The following is a 17853-nucleotide window of genomic DNA, read 5'->3' as shown; positions in this document are numbered from 1 at the left end:
ATTTGCAATATTTAAAATGCATAGTTTAAAATCTTTTGAGTTTTAGGTTCCACCTACCATTTTAGAAAATTGGGATTTCATTGCAGCTAATCTATTAGATAACATTTTATAGTTTTGAATGTTTCTTCATCAGTTAACTAAAATTAGGTGGAGGTATGTTCTTATTTCTGACAGAGGGGTACTCAAGCTATATCAATTTGTGCATGAAGCGATTGATAGTTGCTAGATACTGAATAATTTTACCACAAATTTGTGAAAGTTTTAACCGGTGTATATACTTAAAATATGTTAATAAAGTTCATGTCTTTTTCAGGACTTCTGATCCAACCATGTAGTATGGCATGTTTATGAGATATGGTTTTGGCCAGTAGGATGTTCATGAAGGACCTGTAGTACAAAGTATATCACTGGATTGAGCTCATTGTCTAAGTGTATTATTAAAGTGATTTGCTTTGAGCTCAGTTCATTGTTATGCAATTCATTCTTTGTGAAATAAAGATTTGACAGACAACTCTCATGTACAAGGAATTGTCAAAGTAGTATCCATTCTATGAACAATGTAAGTTATAGGGAGATAAAAGCATTTTATTTAGATTTGAACCAAACTTTTTTTGTCCATTAGCCAAACTAAAAAAAAGAAGCACAAATTCACCAAACAATGCTACTGGCGCTACTAGCAATATGATGTTAGGTTCTTTTGTTACACTTTATTATGCCCCAGCCGTATCAGAGGGGGCATTAAGTTTTACCCTAGTCCGTCTGTACGTACGTATGTCCCAAAATTAGTTTTCGTTCTCTATCTTTAGTTTGCCTCAACCAAATGTTATGAAACTTATACACAATGCTTATTACCACAAAACACAGATCAAGTTTGAATTTTGGTGGCGTCACTTCTACCGTTCTAGAGTTGTGCCCCTTTACAAATGGAAAATTGCTGAATTTATCATTTCCGTTCTCTAACTTTAGTTTGCCTCAACCAAATGTTATGAAACTTATACACAATGCTTATTACCAAAAAACACAGATCCAGTTTGAATTTTGGTTTTGTAACTTTTACCGTTCTAGAGTTACGCCCCTTTACAAATGGAAAAATTGCTGAATTTTTCGTTTCTGTTCTCCAACTTTAGTTTGCCTCAACCAACTGTTATGAAACTTATACACAATGCTTATTACCACAAAACACGGATCAAGTATGAATTTTGGTGGCGTCACTTTTACCGGTCTAGAGTTATGCCCCTTTACAAATGGAAAAATTGCTGAATTTTTCATTTCCGTTCTCTAATTTTAGTTTGCCTCAACCAAATGTTGTGAAACTTATACACAATGCTTATTACCACAAAACACAGATCAAGTTTGAATTTTGGTGGCGTCACTTTAACCATTCTTGAGTTATGCCCCTTAAGAAATGGAAAATTTCAAAATTTTTATTTTCTTCTAAATATCAAGTAATTTTTTAATTGGAGTTATCTTCCTTTGTCCATGATTATAGTTGAATCAGCTACAATCAATGCTTTATACAATGCAATGTTTAATTTTGACTTCAACTGATAAAACACAAATCAAGTTGAATTTGGGTAGTGTCACTTTAATCATTATTGAGTTATGCCCCTTTATAAATTGAAAGATTGCAAAATTTTTAGTTTCCATTCTGTAACTTAAGTTTGCCCCAACCAAACATTATGAAACCTATACACAATATTCATTACCTCAAAACTAAGATCAAGTACAAATTTTTTGTTTCCGTTTTCTAACTTTAGTTTGCTTCAACCAAATGTTATGAAACTTATACACAATGCTTATTACTACATAATACAGATTAAGTACGAAATTTGGTGGCAACACTTTTACCATTCTTGAGTTATGTCCCTTTATAAACATAAAAATTGCTAAATTTTTCGTTTCTGTTCTCTAACTTCCAAATGTTATAAAACTTATACACAACCGTTCTAGAGTTATAATTATTTATTGCGTGTTTACAAATAGAAATTGCTGAATTTTTAGTTTCTGTTCTCTACTTAAGTTAGCCTCAACCAAATGTTATGAGACTTGCACACAATGCTTATTACCACAAAACTAGGATCAAGTTCAAATTTGGGTAGCGTCACTTTTACCACTTCAGTTATGTCCCTTTATAACTATATGATATGCAAGTGGGGGCATCATCTGTGTCCACATGTGGACACTATCCACATTTATTTTTTTTGAACATCTGTACTGCCTACTGGTGACTCAGTTCTGAGTGTAAATGGTCATTCAGTATATTAAGAAAAAGATCAGAATTTATAAGGCCTATCTGGCCTAATTGATTTCTAAAATATATTTCATTGTACATGTTCAACATTTATCATTCATTTGTTTATTTCTTAATTTGTGTGAATTAACAGTAAATGTTAGTTACTACACTTTCATACCATAACAAAACTGCCTTACTGTATTGGTATCACTTATATTTGTATCCATATAACAAAAAAACTGAAAAGAGAATACTTTTGCAATAGCTTTTTCATATTGAATACTAAAACTTTTTAGATATTTAGACATATTAAGTAGATGTTCATAATATCCACTTGACATTTTATCATATGACTTCTGTAGTTAGTTATGAGTCTTTGAAGCATGCTCACAAAGGTTCTTTTGTTGATATCATTTTCATACTGGTCAAAACTTTTTTTTGCTTTGACCAGCTTTGGAGGAGATATTTTCAAAGAATTAATAAAAAATAACACAGAAATTCACTTTCTAGCTCATCTAGCCCCAATCATCATGTCAGGCATTGTCATTACTAAAAAACATTAAATGTCTTCTAAACTGAGAAACAATTTCCACATTTAACCGAAATCTTTTACTTATGATACTGACAATCCCCCACAAAGTAATATAAATAGAACCATACAAATAGTAAGCAAATACATGTTCTCGGATACCATCTCCCATATAAAAAAAAATCACATTAAGAAAAAAATGAACCTATTATGTGTTCCTCTCCTAGCTACAAAATGTATCCAAAATCAAAGATGTGGAACATATATATTCTATCATAATCATTTGGTAATTAAATGCAATTAGTATCTGTTGAACATAAAAAAACTAAATATTACATAAACAACACCCCTAATGCTCATGTTGGTTGTCTTGTGCAACACAGTTAATACATAGAAAACATAAAACATAGAACTCCTTTTGTCATATAAAACACTGTCAAACATCCAATCATACTGTCCACACTGATCTGTGTCCACACTTGTACCTTATGGTAAAATTTCATAGAGATCCATTTACTTAAACTAAAGTTATTGTAAGAAAACCAATGTGTCTTCGTATAAAAATATGACGGAGCACGAAGCAATTAAGCGTAATTTACGCAACAAAAAGTTAAGGGATATCATTTTTTCTTCATTATTAAATTATTCAAGTTCGACCCTATATGCAATTAAACCATGGACTTCAGAATTGCACTGAGAAACCTCGCTTCCCCTGATTATTGATTACTGATCTGAACTCATTAAAGGTGAATGAAGTCAATGTTCCATGTGGTATTAATTCCTTGAAAAGTACACCAGATTTCTTATTTTTGTGATTAAATTTGATACCTTGCATAAAGTGTGTCCAACTAACGATGATTTTGTTACCAAGGAGTATTTTTAAATATTTGTTACTAAAAATGCAAACAAAAAAAATTTGACTAAACGTATCATCTTTTCTTTCATTTTTCTGTAGACTGAGTTTGCTAAATCTCAATGTATTGGTAGACAAATGGTGACTGAATTCATTGAAATTGACAAAAAAGAGATCTTGGGGGAACTGGTGGTTTTTGAAAACTAAAATAAAAAAAATAAAAAATACGATGTAAATTGGGAAATTGTCTGAACGAGACATCTCACCAGGTGTCGTATTTCAAAACACAGAAGTTTTGTTCATGATTGTATAGCCCTTGGTGAAAATGTTATTTCAAATAGAAGTGGTTCTTAACTATTTTGTTGAGTATAGAACAAGAACAAGAACATATTTTATTACCAATTAAGGGCCCACATGGGGCATATAGAGCATACCTGTATAAGGGAAAAAAAATGATTAGCATAGATACAAGAATTTAAATACGTGATGACCGTCAACACCAACGAACATGAAAAAGCGTATGCTACCTTCAATGAGCAAATCAAATGTGCACGATTTATTTGCCACTCAAAGTTATAGAAATAGCAATCCATATATATAAGCAAACATCGAAGGATAAATGTACTTGAAACGTAACCTAGCTGTATCTACTGGAGAGCTCATACTTCAAATTGATGTAACATGGATCATTGTTGATAAGGGAACGTGGCATTTCCTTTGAAATGTCTTCTTTTCTTTGCGATACACTAATAACAACATTTAAAAGATAATATTTTAAAATAGGATAGTCTAGTAATTACATCAATTATAAAAATTGAAACTATGACATAATTCACAATCAAAGATTACAACTACATAATTAAAATAAAAGATAATTAAACTATCTATAAAGCATGCAAATATGTTCAATAGCAATTAAAATGCCCAAATGTCCATGTTTGCAGTTGTTATTTTGCTATGATAAAAAAAACATACACGAATCATACACGAAGTATTTCCAAACAGTTTGAAATTCATTCTTAGATAAACGGAAACAACTTTTTAATAAAATAAGATATTGTCACAGTCACGATCTAGTTTTTGAAATAAGCTATTGTTCCATTTTTACATTGGATGACCGTGAGGTCATTCCGGTGTATTGCTATCGCCTAAATTTCCATTATGCAAATTAGTTTTGGGTTTTCAACCGATCTATAAAAATTATAGATCCGCGGACATTATCTAGTGCAAAATAAAATTCCTTATCGCTTGTTTTAAATTCATTTTTTTCAATGGATACTCCAAAAAATATTTTTTTTAAACACAATGTTTTGTCGTTAGAAATATTTATAAATAAGTCAAACAATCTTTAATATCTATGACGTACCGAAGAATTGTTGTTGCGGATGAATACCACGAATGCGCATTCATCAAGAGCGAGCTTGAAAGAAACAGGAGGGGCGATCAATACAGGAAATTATACACAGAAAGGTAACAGTTGAACGGCAAACGCATGAATCTGACAGATAAAGGTTAATCTGTCGACACAAAAAGTTCCCGTATGTAAAATGTTTACGCCCACCTATAATTTTTTTCTACGGCATCTTTGAGAATGATGTTCCGTTCTGTAGGAAATTAAAACATTAAATTAACTAAAACACAGAATAGTAAGTGTAGAAAACAAATTAAAAGATATATTTGTTTATGACTGGTTATGCATGATACGCTGGCAATGTGCGCAATGTCCTTTAATCCAAGATTGAAAATTAGTTTGTTTCCTACGTCAAAATGGCGGATTCCAATGTTTACATTTTTCCATCAATTTGAGAGCTGACACAAATTCGTATCCAATCATTAATTTGCATATTATGTACAGTGTAGGGTAGCTTATCCAAAGGGATTTACTGTTACAGAGTGGTTATACGTTACCATCCATCCGCCTAAGAAATAGGTCTAACTAGGTTCAGGGACTTCCTTTACTAGGTCCTTATTAAAAAAATGAGGTTGTAATGATGTAAATTACCACATTAACATTACAGCATTTTTTTGCATTTGATATTTTTCATATACATGTATGTACAAAAAGAACAAAAGAGTATATATATGAACATACATGGGTTTAATTCCCACCCTAGGCATTAATTTTAATACTTATAGGTTGGAGCAAATAGGGCAGATTGCAATAGACCATAATGTGTCTAAAAATGCTGTTTGATGTGGCCAAGTCCTCAACATCCTTTTTTCTAAGTATACAGCAGCTCCTCTAAGGATTAGTAAGGGAACACTTTATATGTTGTCTTGTCTTTTAAGTCTCTCTTATTTCCTTATTTATATTATTATATTTCTTATATTCTCATGTACATAAGCTAAAAAGCTACAATTCCTCTTTTTCTTCATCTGCCTGAAAACAATGAAATGTATTCATTGTTGATGTCTGTAAAGTGACGTATAACTGCTAACAGACATGACACACACATTATTTGGACTCTGGTGGATAGTTTTTAGTCTGTTATCTCATTGGCAATCATACCACATCTCTTTATTTTAGTACAGGTTAAGTATATAAAGTACTTAGTGACTAACCAACATTAAATCATTTGAAAGAAAAATTCTGCAATGATTTCAGTTTACATATATCAACAATAATATTGTGTCATTATGTTTATAAAGACCACTGTAATTGTGAACTCCTATGAGTGTCTTATGCAAAATTAATAAGTTCCCTAATGAATTCTCTGCTAATGAATAGTATATAATAGATGTTAAAAAAAAACCAAATGTATGTACTGAATACAGACTAATATTTTGGGCTATTAATTCAAAAATAATTGATGTTTTTTAATTAATTGAATAACAACTTATTGCAATAATCATGATGATACAAACTAGCATTCTGATATGTGATACATATATAACTTTATACAGCTATTTTTCTGAAATTGTAATGTATGTCATAAAAAAAGAGATTTTTGGTAAAAGTTAGCAAAATTGTCAGTATTTCAACCACATTCATGACATATAGGCCTAGGAAACTTCAATTTTTAAGCGCAGAGATTGACAAGCTAAGTCATGACTGTAAATTCAGAAATTATCATGAGGTTTTTATTAAAGTAAATAATGCGATTAAATTGTTTATCGCAATAGAAAGAACTTGCATTCTGATTTGATACTATGAGATTTTTTCTGATATTAGAATAATAAATATCTCACTGTTGTCTTGACCTCATTTTCATAGTTCAGTGACTATTAGAAGAATTATTTGCTATGTTGATTCTCTATTATAAGTAATAAGATAACGATTTTTGTATGTGTGCAACTAGTAAGGTCATAATGCCAGTCTAACAATCAGTCTCATTTGACCTCGTCAACAGTTCATGGATAATTCACAAAGTTAAGTTTCCTAGTTCAAGTCCATATCTCAGATATGATAGCAAATTATATTATGTGTACTATATTGTAAGGTGAACATATCTGTCTGGCAGGTATTATATAAACACCTGTCATTTATCCATAATCCAACACAACTTGAGGTCATCCGATGTTCAGTACTTCAGTACTTTGATTTCTTATTCATGTTGCAGACAATAGGAAGAACAATTGCATTGAACAAAGTGAAGTCTCGATGGTAAAGTTCTTAAAGAACACGTGTTGCGCGCAAACAAATCATATATTTATGTTTTTATAATTCAACTATATCGATTGTCTTTTTAATTAATTGTACAATAATTGTTAACACCAATAAGCGGTAGTCAGGGTAAAATACGTTTATGCAACATCTCCTAGTTTAATAAGCTGTAATTATACTGTATTCTTTCGCCTGTCTTTCTCTCGGTGGCTGTGACTTCTAACTCCGTTCCTCCGAACTTAAATTCAACGTCAACATATCGCCTTTCTTCGGTCGGATCTGGGATAGGTACAGAAAATTCACCAAGTTTTTTACAACCTTCATCATCTACATATTTTGCATTGTCTTTATAGGTATAATAAATAGCAACAGACACAGAACTCTGGGGATTCATTACAGTATGGTATTCGACTTTTACAACCTCGTCTACTTGAACTTTTCTGTCTTTTTCCATAAATTCTTCAAATACATCCCTGCACCGATACTCGCCATCTCCACCAACACGTTTGCTTACATCATGCTTCGATTCGTCAAATAATGGTCTGATGCGTCTACCATATGTGCACCTTGTAATACGTGATGTTATGAAATCTGGCTTATGACCAAAAAGAACTGCACCTTTAACAACAGCGAGACCAGGATCGTCTCTTGGGATCAAAATATGTACCTCTGGGAATGCCTGTTTGATAGCATCTTGAATTATTGGACATTCTGAGAATCCTCCAACTAGGAGAAAGGTTTTTAGACTAGTTGTTGGTACTCTTTGCAGTACGCTTCTTATCTCCTTGACAATATTTGTACACGCTGCATTAAACAGGGACTTCATTAAGTCTTTGTCCATTCTCATTTTGTCTCCGGCCAAAGTTATTTGATTATGATACTCTGAATCTTCGACTGCATTTTTAAATTCTTTTTCCAAGAAACGCAGGCAGTGGGCAGTCAAATCGGTAAACGGTATTGTAAAATTGATCTTTTGTCGCTTTGTTGAACTGATTGTTCTTTTTACAGTTTCAAACTCTCTCAACAGATCTAAGTAACTAGCAGTACTCTCCTTAGCAAGCGTCTCCATTACCCTTTCTTGGACGATATTTTCGAATAATGTGAGGAATTCTTTATCAACAGTTGTTCCTCCACAAGCTCCTCCTGATGCTGAACAAAGTTCCTGTAGATCGTCTTCGCAAACCTTGTGATGAGCAGTGATATCTACGGTTCCGCCTGAAAAAAAGAATTTGACAGTTTATTATATTGTATATAAATTTAATTTTAGTCATAATATTGTGTTATTAAGTTCCTTGGAAAATATTAAGTTTCTGCTATTTAGAAAAATATTCTTTTAAAGGGGCATTAGGGAACGACCATTTAACTTCAAGGGTGGGGGTTATGGTTTTTCCCTAAAAAAAAATATTCTGATCCCCAATTTGATGAAAAAAAAATAATGTGGTCAAGCAGATTACAAAAAAATTGTTCTGAATCCAGATTTTCCCCATACCTTAAAGTGTTAAATTTTGAAAAAAATAATTTGATTGATAGCGTCGAAAAACTAAAAAAAAATGTTCGCGCGAAAAAAAATTCTGACTCCCCCCCCCCCCCCCCCCCCCGCCTTGAAGTTAGATGATTCCTCCCTATCACATATAGTTCTGATACGAACCATCATGTTGAGCTAAACGCCTCTTTGGTCTCGTGATAGCATGTTTGTCTAGAGTTCGGGAGGTCATGGGTTATATTACATTAACATGTTCTCATCCTGAATATGCATATTAATTTGCCGCTGGACTTTAGGCAGCCATCCATCATCATCATCGTCATCATCATGTTTATCTAAGTGGACTTCCTCAAATAGAGGAATCTTTAAGTTAACTCTGGATTAGTCCGATTAATATAGCATATATTTAAATTTTCTGACTCAGACAACCTTTTAACCTATAACATGAAATCAAACAGACCTAGAAAAATCCAATTGCACGTGATCGCTATCTATTTATATTTACAATTATGCTTATATCGGGTTATATGACCGTCGTCAGTCTTCGGAGGTCATCTCAATGGTGAGTTAGATGGCCTAGACTAAAATACACACTAAATGCTGATACATGTTATCGAGTTCATGCATTGTTAATTGTTTATTCTAAACTTTTTGTAATTTAGATACTAGTATACGTTTTAGTATGCTATAAATCAAATATGAGAATGTGAGTCAAATCGATGAACATGAATTTGACAGCTAATGCCCATTTAAAAACTGTTCTATGTTTAACATGATTAAATGCTGTGCATTTGTTGAATATACTCGTTGATTAATGAGGGTGGATACAGACAGCAATACATGCAAAATGTTACCTATGAACCCTTCATGATCTTTTATTTATCATTCAAATTGTGAATTTTTACGATGTGATGAACTTTCTAAATCCGACTGGATAAACTTTCAATAATGTAATTGTATAAACATGATTTATAAAAACACTTTCAAATAGTCATAACATACCCCCTTTACCAACAACCAAATATTTGGAATCATCATTTGCTACAGAAAACCCCTCAGTGTCCCCTGTCATTTTATAACATACATCCAATATCTACCGCTAAATATTTGTAATCATCATCTTGTCCATAAAACCCTTCAGTGTCCCCTGTCTTTTTATTAAATACCTTCTATATCTACCACTAATATTTGGAATCATGATCTGTTACAGAAAAACCCTCGGCGGTCCTTGTCATTTTATAATATACCTCCTATTATTTTAACTAAATATTTGATATCATCATCTGTTACATAAAAACCCTCTGCGGCCCTATCCCATTTCATAACATACCTCCTATATCTATCACTAAATATTTGGAATCATCATCTGCTACAGAAAACCCCTCGATGGCCCCAGTCATTTTATCAGGAGGAAGGTGTTGACAATATATAGATGCTGCCTCTGGTTCCAATGCAATGACAAGACGGTCTTTTCTGATTCCTGCCTATAAAATGAAAATGATGCTAAAATACAAGATACTATTATTATGCTGCATTTAACCAGTATATAATTTATAATTCTTTCGTTGTAGACGAGATATTTTTTATTAACCATTCATGGTGCCCACAGTTTAAGCAATACAATCAAATGAATTATTACACATTAAAGCAAAGTAAATGATAAGAATGATCATCTATACTATTAAATGAGAAGACCTCATCTTGTGTGTCGCTTCTCTTCTTTCCACAATAAATTAATCATCATGCCTCTGTGTCCTATAGGTACCATGCATAGTCACATTTGTCATCCTCGCTTATAATTATTCAGTTTGGGTTATTTTGGGAAGAACACGAAAATAAAGGCGTCCGGATATTGTTTCCGTCATCGGACGGACTTTTAGGTCATAGACAAGATTCCGTTTAGGACTATTTTTTAAAATACCCATCTTCGCTAGCCAAGGATTACGATCCAGTCCCTGGAGAGGAGGGGACTGGATCGTAACCCTTGGCTAGCGAAGATGATAAATACCTGGGGACAGGACAATTATTTTCGCGTTTTTTCTGTATACTATGAAAATACATATACTATAAATAAAATGTATTTGCTATTTACTATCAATTCTAAGTTTACTATCTACGGCGGTCACTGATATATATTATATAGAGAGCAGTGGATAGTAAACTTGGAATTGATAGTAAATAGCAAATACACTTTACTCATAGTATATGTATGTTCATAGTATACAGAAAAACGCGAAAATAATTGAAATTAACAGAAAACAAAAAATAAGGGACTTGGGGAAAAAAGGGGAGGGCTAAAAAAAATTGGCCTGTCCCCAAGTACCTATGACTTTTGATACCTTTCCTGAAATTCTCCAGTCATAAAATCTTTTACAAAAATTCATCATACAACAGTTAACATACTTTCAACCACGCTCTAAATGCCCGCGATTTCGCGGGTGTGTTCTAGTATGTTTTTATATACTCAATTTAATCATAAAAACAATGTTCAGTATTGTATGTTTTGTCATGTAGCAATAATAAACGTGTTATTATTTGGCTCAGATTTGGGCACTTTGATCACTAGTAGTATATATTAAAGATTGTTGTGTTGTATTTGTATTGTAGTATGCACATGGTACTTATAGTAACAGGAATTAAAGTATACATTCATATTGTTTTAATCGTACGTATTTTCGTTGACATGCATGATATTCCAATCTTCAGTGTGAAGACTGAAATGAAATTATGCCTTTGATTTAATATTAACCGCTATTATAAAAATAACCAAACAACTAATGACTATATTTAAACATAAATGAACTTTGTTAAAGACCTTATTGTGACCTATAGTTGCTAACATCTGCGTCATTTAAAATTGGTCTCTTGTGGATAGTTGTCTCATTTGTAATCATACCTTGTCTCCTTATTTCATAAGCAAAGCACAGCATGATTGGACAAGAGCAATTCATCAACGGCTTCTTTCATGAAAACAAGGAATTAATGAAACTCCTCCTAATCGAATGAATGATTAGAATTGTATATAAGTTAAAGCTTCATCTGGCCGAATTTTTTTATTTTTTATTGTAACTTGCATATTGAAAACTTGAGAGTTTGCATGAGGAAAAGAACGAAAAAAATAGCCTGAATCTAAACCGGTCAAATGTGGACAAACTGATTCAACGAATAAAACATCTTCATTCTACACCATCATTAATAAATTATGGTTTCAAAGTTATGATTCTTGTCGTTGGAAGCTTTCCACAAAAAACTGGGTAATATCTAGGTAAAAATCATTGGAAGATATGAAATATAAATTCAGAAGTGACATGTGATGCAGACTTTTCTACTTTTGACCACTTTTATATAATATTGCCTGTTGTTGAAATTTGATGCTCGAGTCAAATCCGTGCATGCGTGTCTCTATTGTGCTTTGTTCATTCAAAATCCATTTAAAATAAATTAGAGATAACATATATTTTTTTAACAATGTTTGCATCTACCTTTTCAGCACTTTCTCTCATGAACTCCTTGGCTTTGTCTGTCCACATTGCTGGTACAGTTAAAACCCATTTTATTTCATGTGGTTGCAAGTTTACTCTTTGCTTCTTCACGTGATCCATCATGTGTTGTCTTAAAGCTCCAATGGCTGCAGCAAAAACATCTATCGCAGGTAGAGAATTTCCTCGGATATCTTCGATCTCCATGTTTGTGGAGATATCCTTAAAATACAAAAAACAAATTAACGGGATGGAAATGAAGAAATGGACATGACTTTATTAATCCGTAACAATAAATCGGCCATAAAAGGAATATTCTCATTAATTGTGCTTATAAGCATGTAAAAAGGAGGACATTCATCATGAATATCACTTTATTTTTAAGACAACACAGACGAATTAACTCCCGAGACTAACTGAATTTTACAGTGAAATTTCGACACGTTGTGCTCTTTCATTTATTTGTGTTTTTCAAAGGCTCCAAATTCACGTAACCTGAAATCAGATAACTGGAAAAATGACCAAATGACGCACTGTCAAATCAAAAATTCTATCTCGTTTTTGTTCTACATTTTGTCTATACTGTTCTTTTCAAATAAAACTGATAAAGCATGTTCATATTTCTAACAACTATAATAATACTACAAATGAAGATGCCAAAACAGATTGATGAAGTGTATTAAGTTTATGATGACTGGTTTCTTTCTACCTAAATTCATTTTATTTAGTCTATAAGCATGTAATATTTTGAAAAGTCAATCTAAATAGTTAAAAAAAATGCAGTTAGGTGGCATAGTTTGGGTAATTTAGTCCTATCCATACCCATGCTTAACAATTAAATTATCTACACGATGGTGTATAGCACGCTTATTTATGCTGTCGAAATCATTGTAGCAGGCCTTCCAAGTAGGCTAACCGTAAACTATTTCGTCTTCTTACAGCGAAATGGCAATGTTGACACCGTAGCGAAAGATTAATTAGAAAACGTTTTCATAAAAAAACCTGTTAGTTTTTCTCTGAATAGAATTTATCATCCATATAGTAGATTTGTAAAATAAAAATCTATTTAGGGTTATTTGAGGTATTTCTAATGTGTTAGGAGTTTCTATGTTTTATCTCAAATTCTATGAATGTCATTTAGACTCTGTCTGAACTTAATTTACATATAAAATTGAGATAACTCCATATAATATTTATTTTAAGCAAGAAGATTGACCAATTGGAAACCGGGATATATATAATTTGAATATTCACGGTTGACCTACTTGGGTAGGCCTCTTTCGAATGATTCCGACAACAGAAACAGAAATAGGCATGCTATACAAAATTGTGTAGATAATTTATTGTAGATGAACAACAGGACAAGTTTCAGTGGGATAGACAACCGCGGAATCGAAATATTACGGAAGGTCATTTCTCAAAAAATCTGTTTGGATACCTTGTGTTATATTAAGATAAATGGGTATTTTTTCTTCAAAGACAAGTGTCTGTGAATCATAGTCCGTGTCCTCAATTTTATTATTTTTAGTAAATGTTTTTAATTTCTAGAACTTGCAATTTACATGTAGCTAAAGAATAACTTTCGAATTTACCTCACGTGTGTAAAGCATCATTTTAAATCTGTCAAAAAAGTAATAATTGTCTGCCTCGTCTTCAATGACAATATCTGCGTACGCATTCTCAGCTTCGTATCCAAAGGACTCAAATTCTTTGTTCTCTTTGTTAATGAGAATACATGTTGGAGTTTTTAATGACATCAGAGATTTTCCTCCCGAGTTCCATGCCTGATTGGCGTGGATATTTAGCTTATCCTTCTCATATTCCCCTTTAAGAGAGTAAGCATATCCGGAATATGTGGTACCAAAATCAATGGCTGCCACCATTAAAATGTCGCTACCTGTGCCGCCTGTTGCCATCTTTTGTAATTTTTTAAGTACAGCTGAAAAAGAAGTGAACTTAAAATGATATGGAAAAAGGGATGTGAAGTTTTAATTCATGACAAAAAATCTCTATAGGCACTTAATAAAATCAAAGAAAAAGAACACCACTTTTATTGCTGTACTACTTTCTAAAGTCTACATGATTAAGCTTTCAACATAAAGCAAGGTCTCGCACCTCACTGCATTTTAAGCGATATCTAACACGCATTTGAGCGATATTCTTCTCTACATGTCGATTCCGATAACTCTACATCTTTACTTTGAAGACCAGATGCGTGGTAATATCAACAAATTACGGACTATAACTGACAAAGAAATCTAACAAGAGTACATAAATCTGGAACTAAATATGTGGGGTATACGTCAATAAGGTAGTAACCGAAAAAAACCCATAAACATATATTTAAAGGTCAATATGCGATTTTCACCTATTCAACTAATTAGACAAGGGTGTACTATATATTCAACTAAAATTGTTCCCAAAAACTTGTGTCTGGTCTTATTGTCATTGTTTTGGACAATAAAATATGTTAATACTGAATTACTCTAGAAGAAAAGTTTTGTGCCGTCAATGAGTTAACTCCAAGTTTTTCTGGTTGCACAGCATATTTTCGCATCGTAAGCTTTACACGTGTATTTGTAACAGTAAATTTGGTATCATGGTAGTAAAAATTGTCACCTTACTTTGTTTCCTAGATAATCAAGTTCATGACCATAATTTTACTAGAAAATGAAGTCCCACGATAAATTTTCCAAGGAAAATAAGTACATAGCTAGTAGAATATGTCTGGCACTTATTGATTCGAGCGTCACTAAATAGTCTTTTGTAGACGAAACGCGCGTCTGGCGTACACAATTTCAATCCTGGTATCTATGATGGGTTTTTTCCCCTATTTAATCCAAATTATGAAAATATAAAATAGTTGAATATTGAAAAAAATCTTAATAATTTCCTAGTTAAAAAAGTCCATGTTATAATTTTTTTCTAAGGAAACAATTAAAGTCCCTTCGACATATCAATTCTTAAGACATTTCTTAATATAATTCAATTTTGACATTAGATGGATTTGGCTTTTTTTAGGTATTTGTTTTGTCATATAGCTCCTCAACTGTTTCGGTTCTTATACTTTCTCGGCTTTCAAATATTCGGCTTTGAGCGTTCCTGATGAAGGTAAATCCAGGAAAGCGGCTCGGACGCATGGAATTATTTAACGTGTTATTTTCATTCATTATTTCAAAACTAAGAAATTTAAAGAAACATATTTTTTAGTTATAAACATGATATAAGTCTGTGTTATCAACTTTCCTAGGAAAATAAGTCCTGTGTAATTGTTTAAAAAAACACCCATATTTTGATTAAATAATGAAAGAATAATGTACAACTTTAAAAAAAAAATAGCATTTCATTATTTTCATTTAAATGATTTCTTTCAGTATACATGGTATAAAGAATTTTTCTTAGAAGGCAAAATATAGGACATGGACATTTTTAACTAGGAAATTTATCCTTGGACATTAATTGCTGACATCACACTAAAAATACTAGCAAATTCCGTAACCAGGGACTTTTTATACTAGCAATTTGTGTATATGCGGACACATTTTGTCAGGACTAATATCTCTCACATATTGTACATACTTTATTGTTAGGATAGACAAAAAATAAGAATGGCTCAAATTATTTATAACCTTCATTGTAAATTTTCAGAACTAAGGATTAAATTGCAATCTTATTATAGCACTTTCTCTTTCGTTTTGGGTTTCACATCACGTATATATTTAATAATTTACAATTTAAGAATATATATACAAACAACAAAACTCAGTCGTATATATACATTCTTGATATCTACTTCGTTAGATGCATGATAATACTACTTAAATTCTGTCATTTACCTATGTAAACAAAATGAAAAATAATAACATCGTAATTTAAATTTTAGCTACGCTGTTATATGTTTATCAGTTGTGCTAAGTTTCTTTTATTAAAGATAACATTTAATACGTTTATTTTAATAACCAATAATTTCTTATTTTTGTTAATAATTTCTTCAAGAACATAATGTTTTTCCTTTTACCTGACAATTGGAAAACCCATCTCCTAGTTGGTAACCGCCATATTTTTCTAAAGTGCTATTTATAGTAAATAACTTCCTGGTTTATACAAGTCTAAAATAAGAGCAGCAACGTCATCATGGTCATGTGTCATACATTCCAGTAATTTGCATTTCCATCGATTTTATTGCTACATGTAAAACAAATTCATTTATTATACAATATCTTTAAGCAAACGAAAGCAATAAAAGTACATTAAATGAGTCTATAAAGTTAGTAGATACATTTGTCCTTTACAAAACAACTGTCATGTAAGGATTTTAATGCTGTTGATAGATTTTTTGGTATTCAAGAGCTAAACTGACAGCGCTTCATCCCCACAATGTCTTCCGTTTTCTCGATTGAAGGAGATAATTTAGACGAATTGCTTTATTTCGCGCGGAAATTTAGTTTCACTTTTGTACACATTAATATCCTGCATTTTGTTTGGTATTAAACTATTTATTTTCATTCTGTTATGATCTGTTATGGGTAAGGTTTTTAATTGCAGTTCCTGCCATGCCACAAAAGTCATTTTTAAAATCCTCCAGCCCTCTCCCGATCACAGAATATCAGATGATTGTCCCCTGATAGTATGCCTGCTTATAGTACAACATGACGGTTGTACTGCCTTGACTACACTTCCACATGACAGGTGCTAGATATGTTAATTCATCTTCTGTACCCGACATCAGTCCCAATTTATGTGAATTCATATAGATGGAGTTTTTAGTTTTCAGCTTCATTTTTTCTTTACAATCAACGGTTATTTAGATCGACGTTGATTTAGCCTGCGAGTTCTTGCATCTGATTAGTCCTAGTGCGGTATATCCTAGCGACGACAGTGAAATCATAAGTCCAAATACAAACAAACATTTCGACAGCGTGAAATATCACAGATTCATCTAATGGCACCTTTCTATTCATTCTCAGAAAATGTTTTAATACATCCCTGCGTCGATACTTAGTTTACACATACAGCTAGTTTTCTGATGATCGTGTTTCATCTCTTCAGTTCTCGGTAGAATATGCCTATCGTACACTGTATATGCGGCATTTAATACTCATGATACTTGCTGTAATAAATGTAGCTTATGACCTAACAAAGTTGTTCACATTGCAATATGGAACGCCAACACTGTCTTGTTATGACCATTTTCATTATATGATGTGCATTTACCTTTATATGATGTGCACTTGTCATTATATGATGTGCAAACACCTTTATATGATGTGCAAACATCCTTATATGATGTGCAAACATCCTTATATGATGTGCAAACATCATTATATGGTGTGCAAACATCATTATATGATGTGCAAACATCATTATATGATGTGCAAACATACTTATATGATGTGCATATATACTTATATGATGTGCTTATATACTTATATGATGTGCAAATATACTTATATGATGTGCAAATGTACTTATATGATGTGCGAATGTACTGATATGATGTGCAAACATTCTTATATGATGTGCAAACATTCTTATATGATGTGCAAATGTACTTATATTATGTGCAAAGATCCTTATATGATGTGCAGATATACTTATATGATGTGTACATATCATTATATGATGTGCAGTTACCATTATAATATGTGCAAATATCTTTATATGATGTGGTT

The 17853-nt window shown here is 32.1% G+C and overlaps 1 protein-coding gene across 2 annotated transcripts in view; it reads right to left on the bottom strand.

Annotated features, from left to right (window-relative positions):
• LOC127701643 (heat shock 70 kDa protein 12A-like) overlaps window positions 1-16250 on the bottom strand; it is a 66724-nt gene extending 50474 nt beyond the window's left edge. Inside the window, exons 1-5 of one of the 2 annotated variants that reach the window (XM_052205628.1) lie at window positions 16200-16250; window positions 13774-14120; window positions 12185-12403; window positions 10033-10186; window positions 6418-8434 (exon numbers count right to left, since the gene is read on the bottom strand). In XM_052205628.1, coding sequence (XP_052061588.1) covers window positions 7374-8434; window positions 10033-10186; window positions 12185-12403; window positions 13774-14097 — 1758 coding nt within the window. In that variant the 5' untranslated portion in view covers window positions 14098-14120; window positions 16200-16250 and the 3' untranslated portion in view covers window positions 6418-7373. Of the gene's footprint in view, window positions 1-6417; window positions 8435-10032; window positions 10187-12184; window positions 12404-13773; window positions 14121-16199 lie in introns of those variants that run through there. The other variant, XM_052205626.1, reaches the window with a different exon arrangement.
• Between the last annotated feature and the right edge of the window lie 1603 nt (window positions 16251-17853).

This window comes from Mytilus californianus, unplaced genomic scaffold (genome assembly GCF_021869535.1).
Source record: "Mytilus californianus isolate M0D057914Y unplaced genomic scaffold, xbMytCali1.0.p SCAF_5, whole genome shotgun sequence".
In the NCBI taxonomy this organism is placed as follows: Eukaryota; Metazoa; Mollusca; class Bivalvia; order Mytilida; family Mytilidae; genus Mytilus; species Mytilus californianus.
This window is presented reverse-complemented; position numbering and strand designations above follow the sequence as displayed.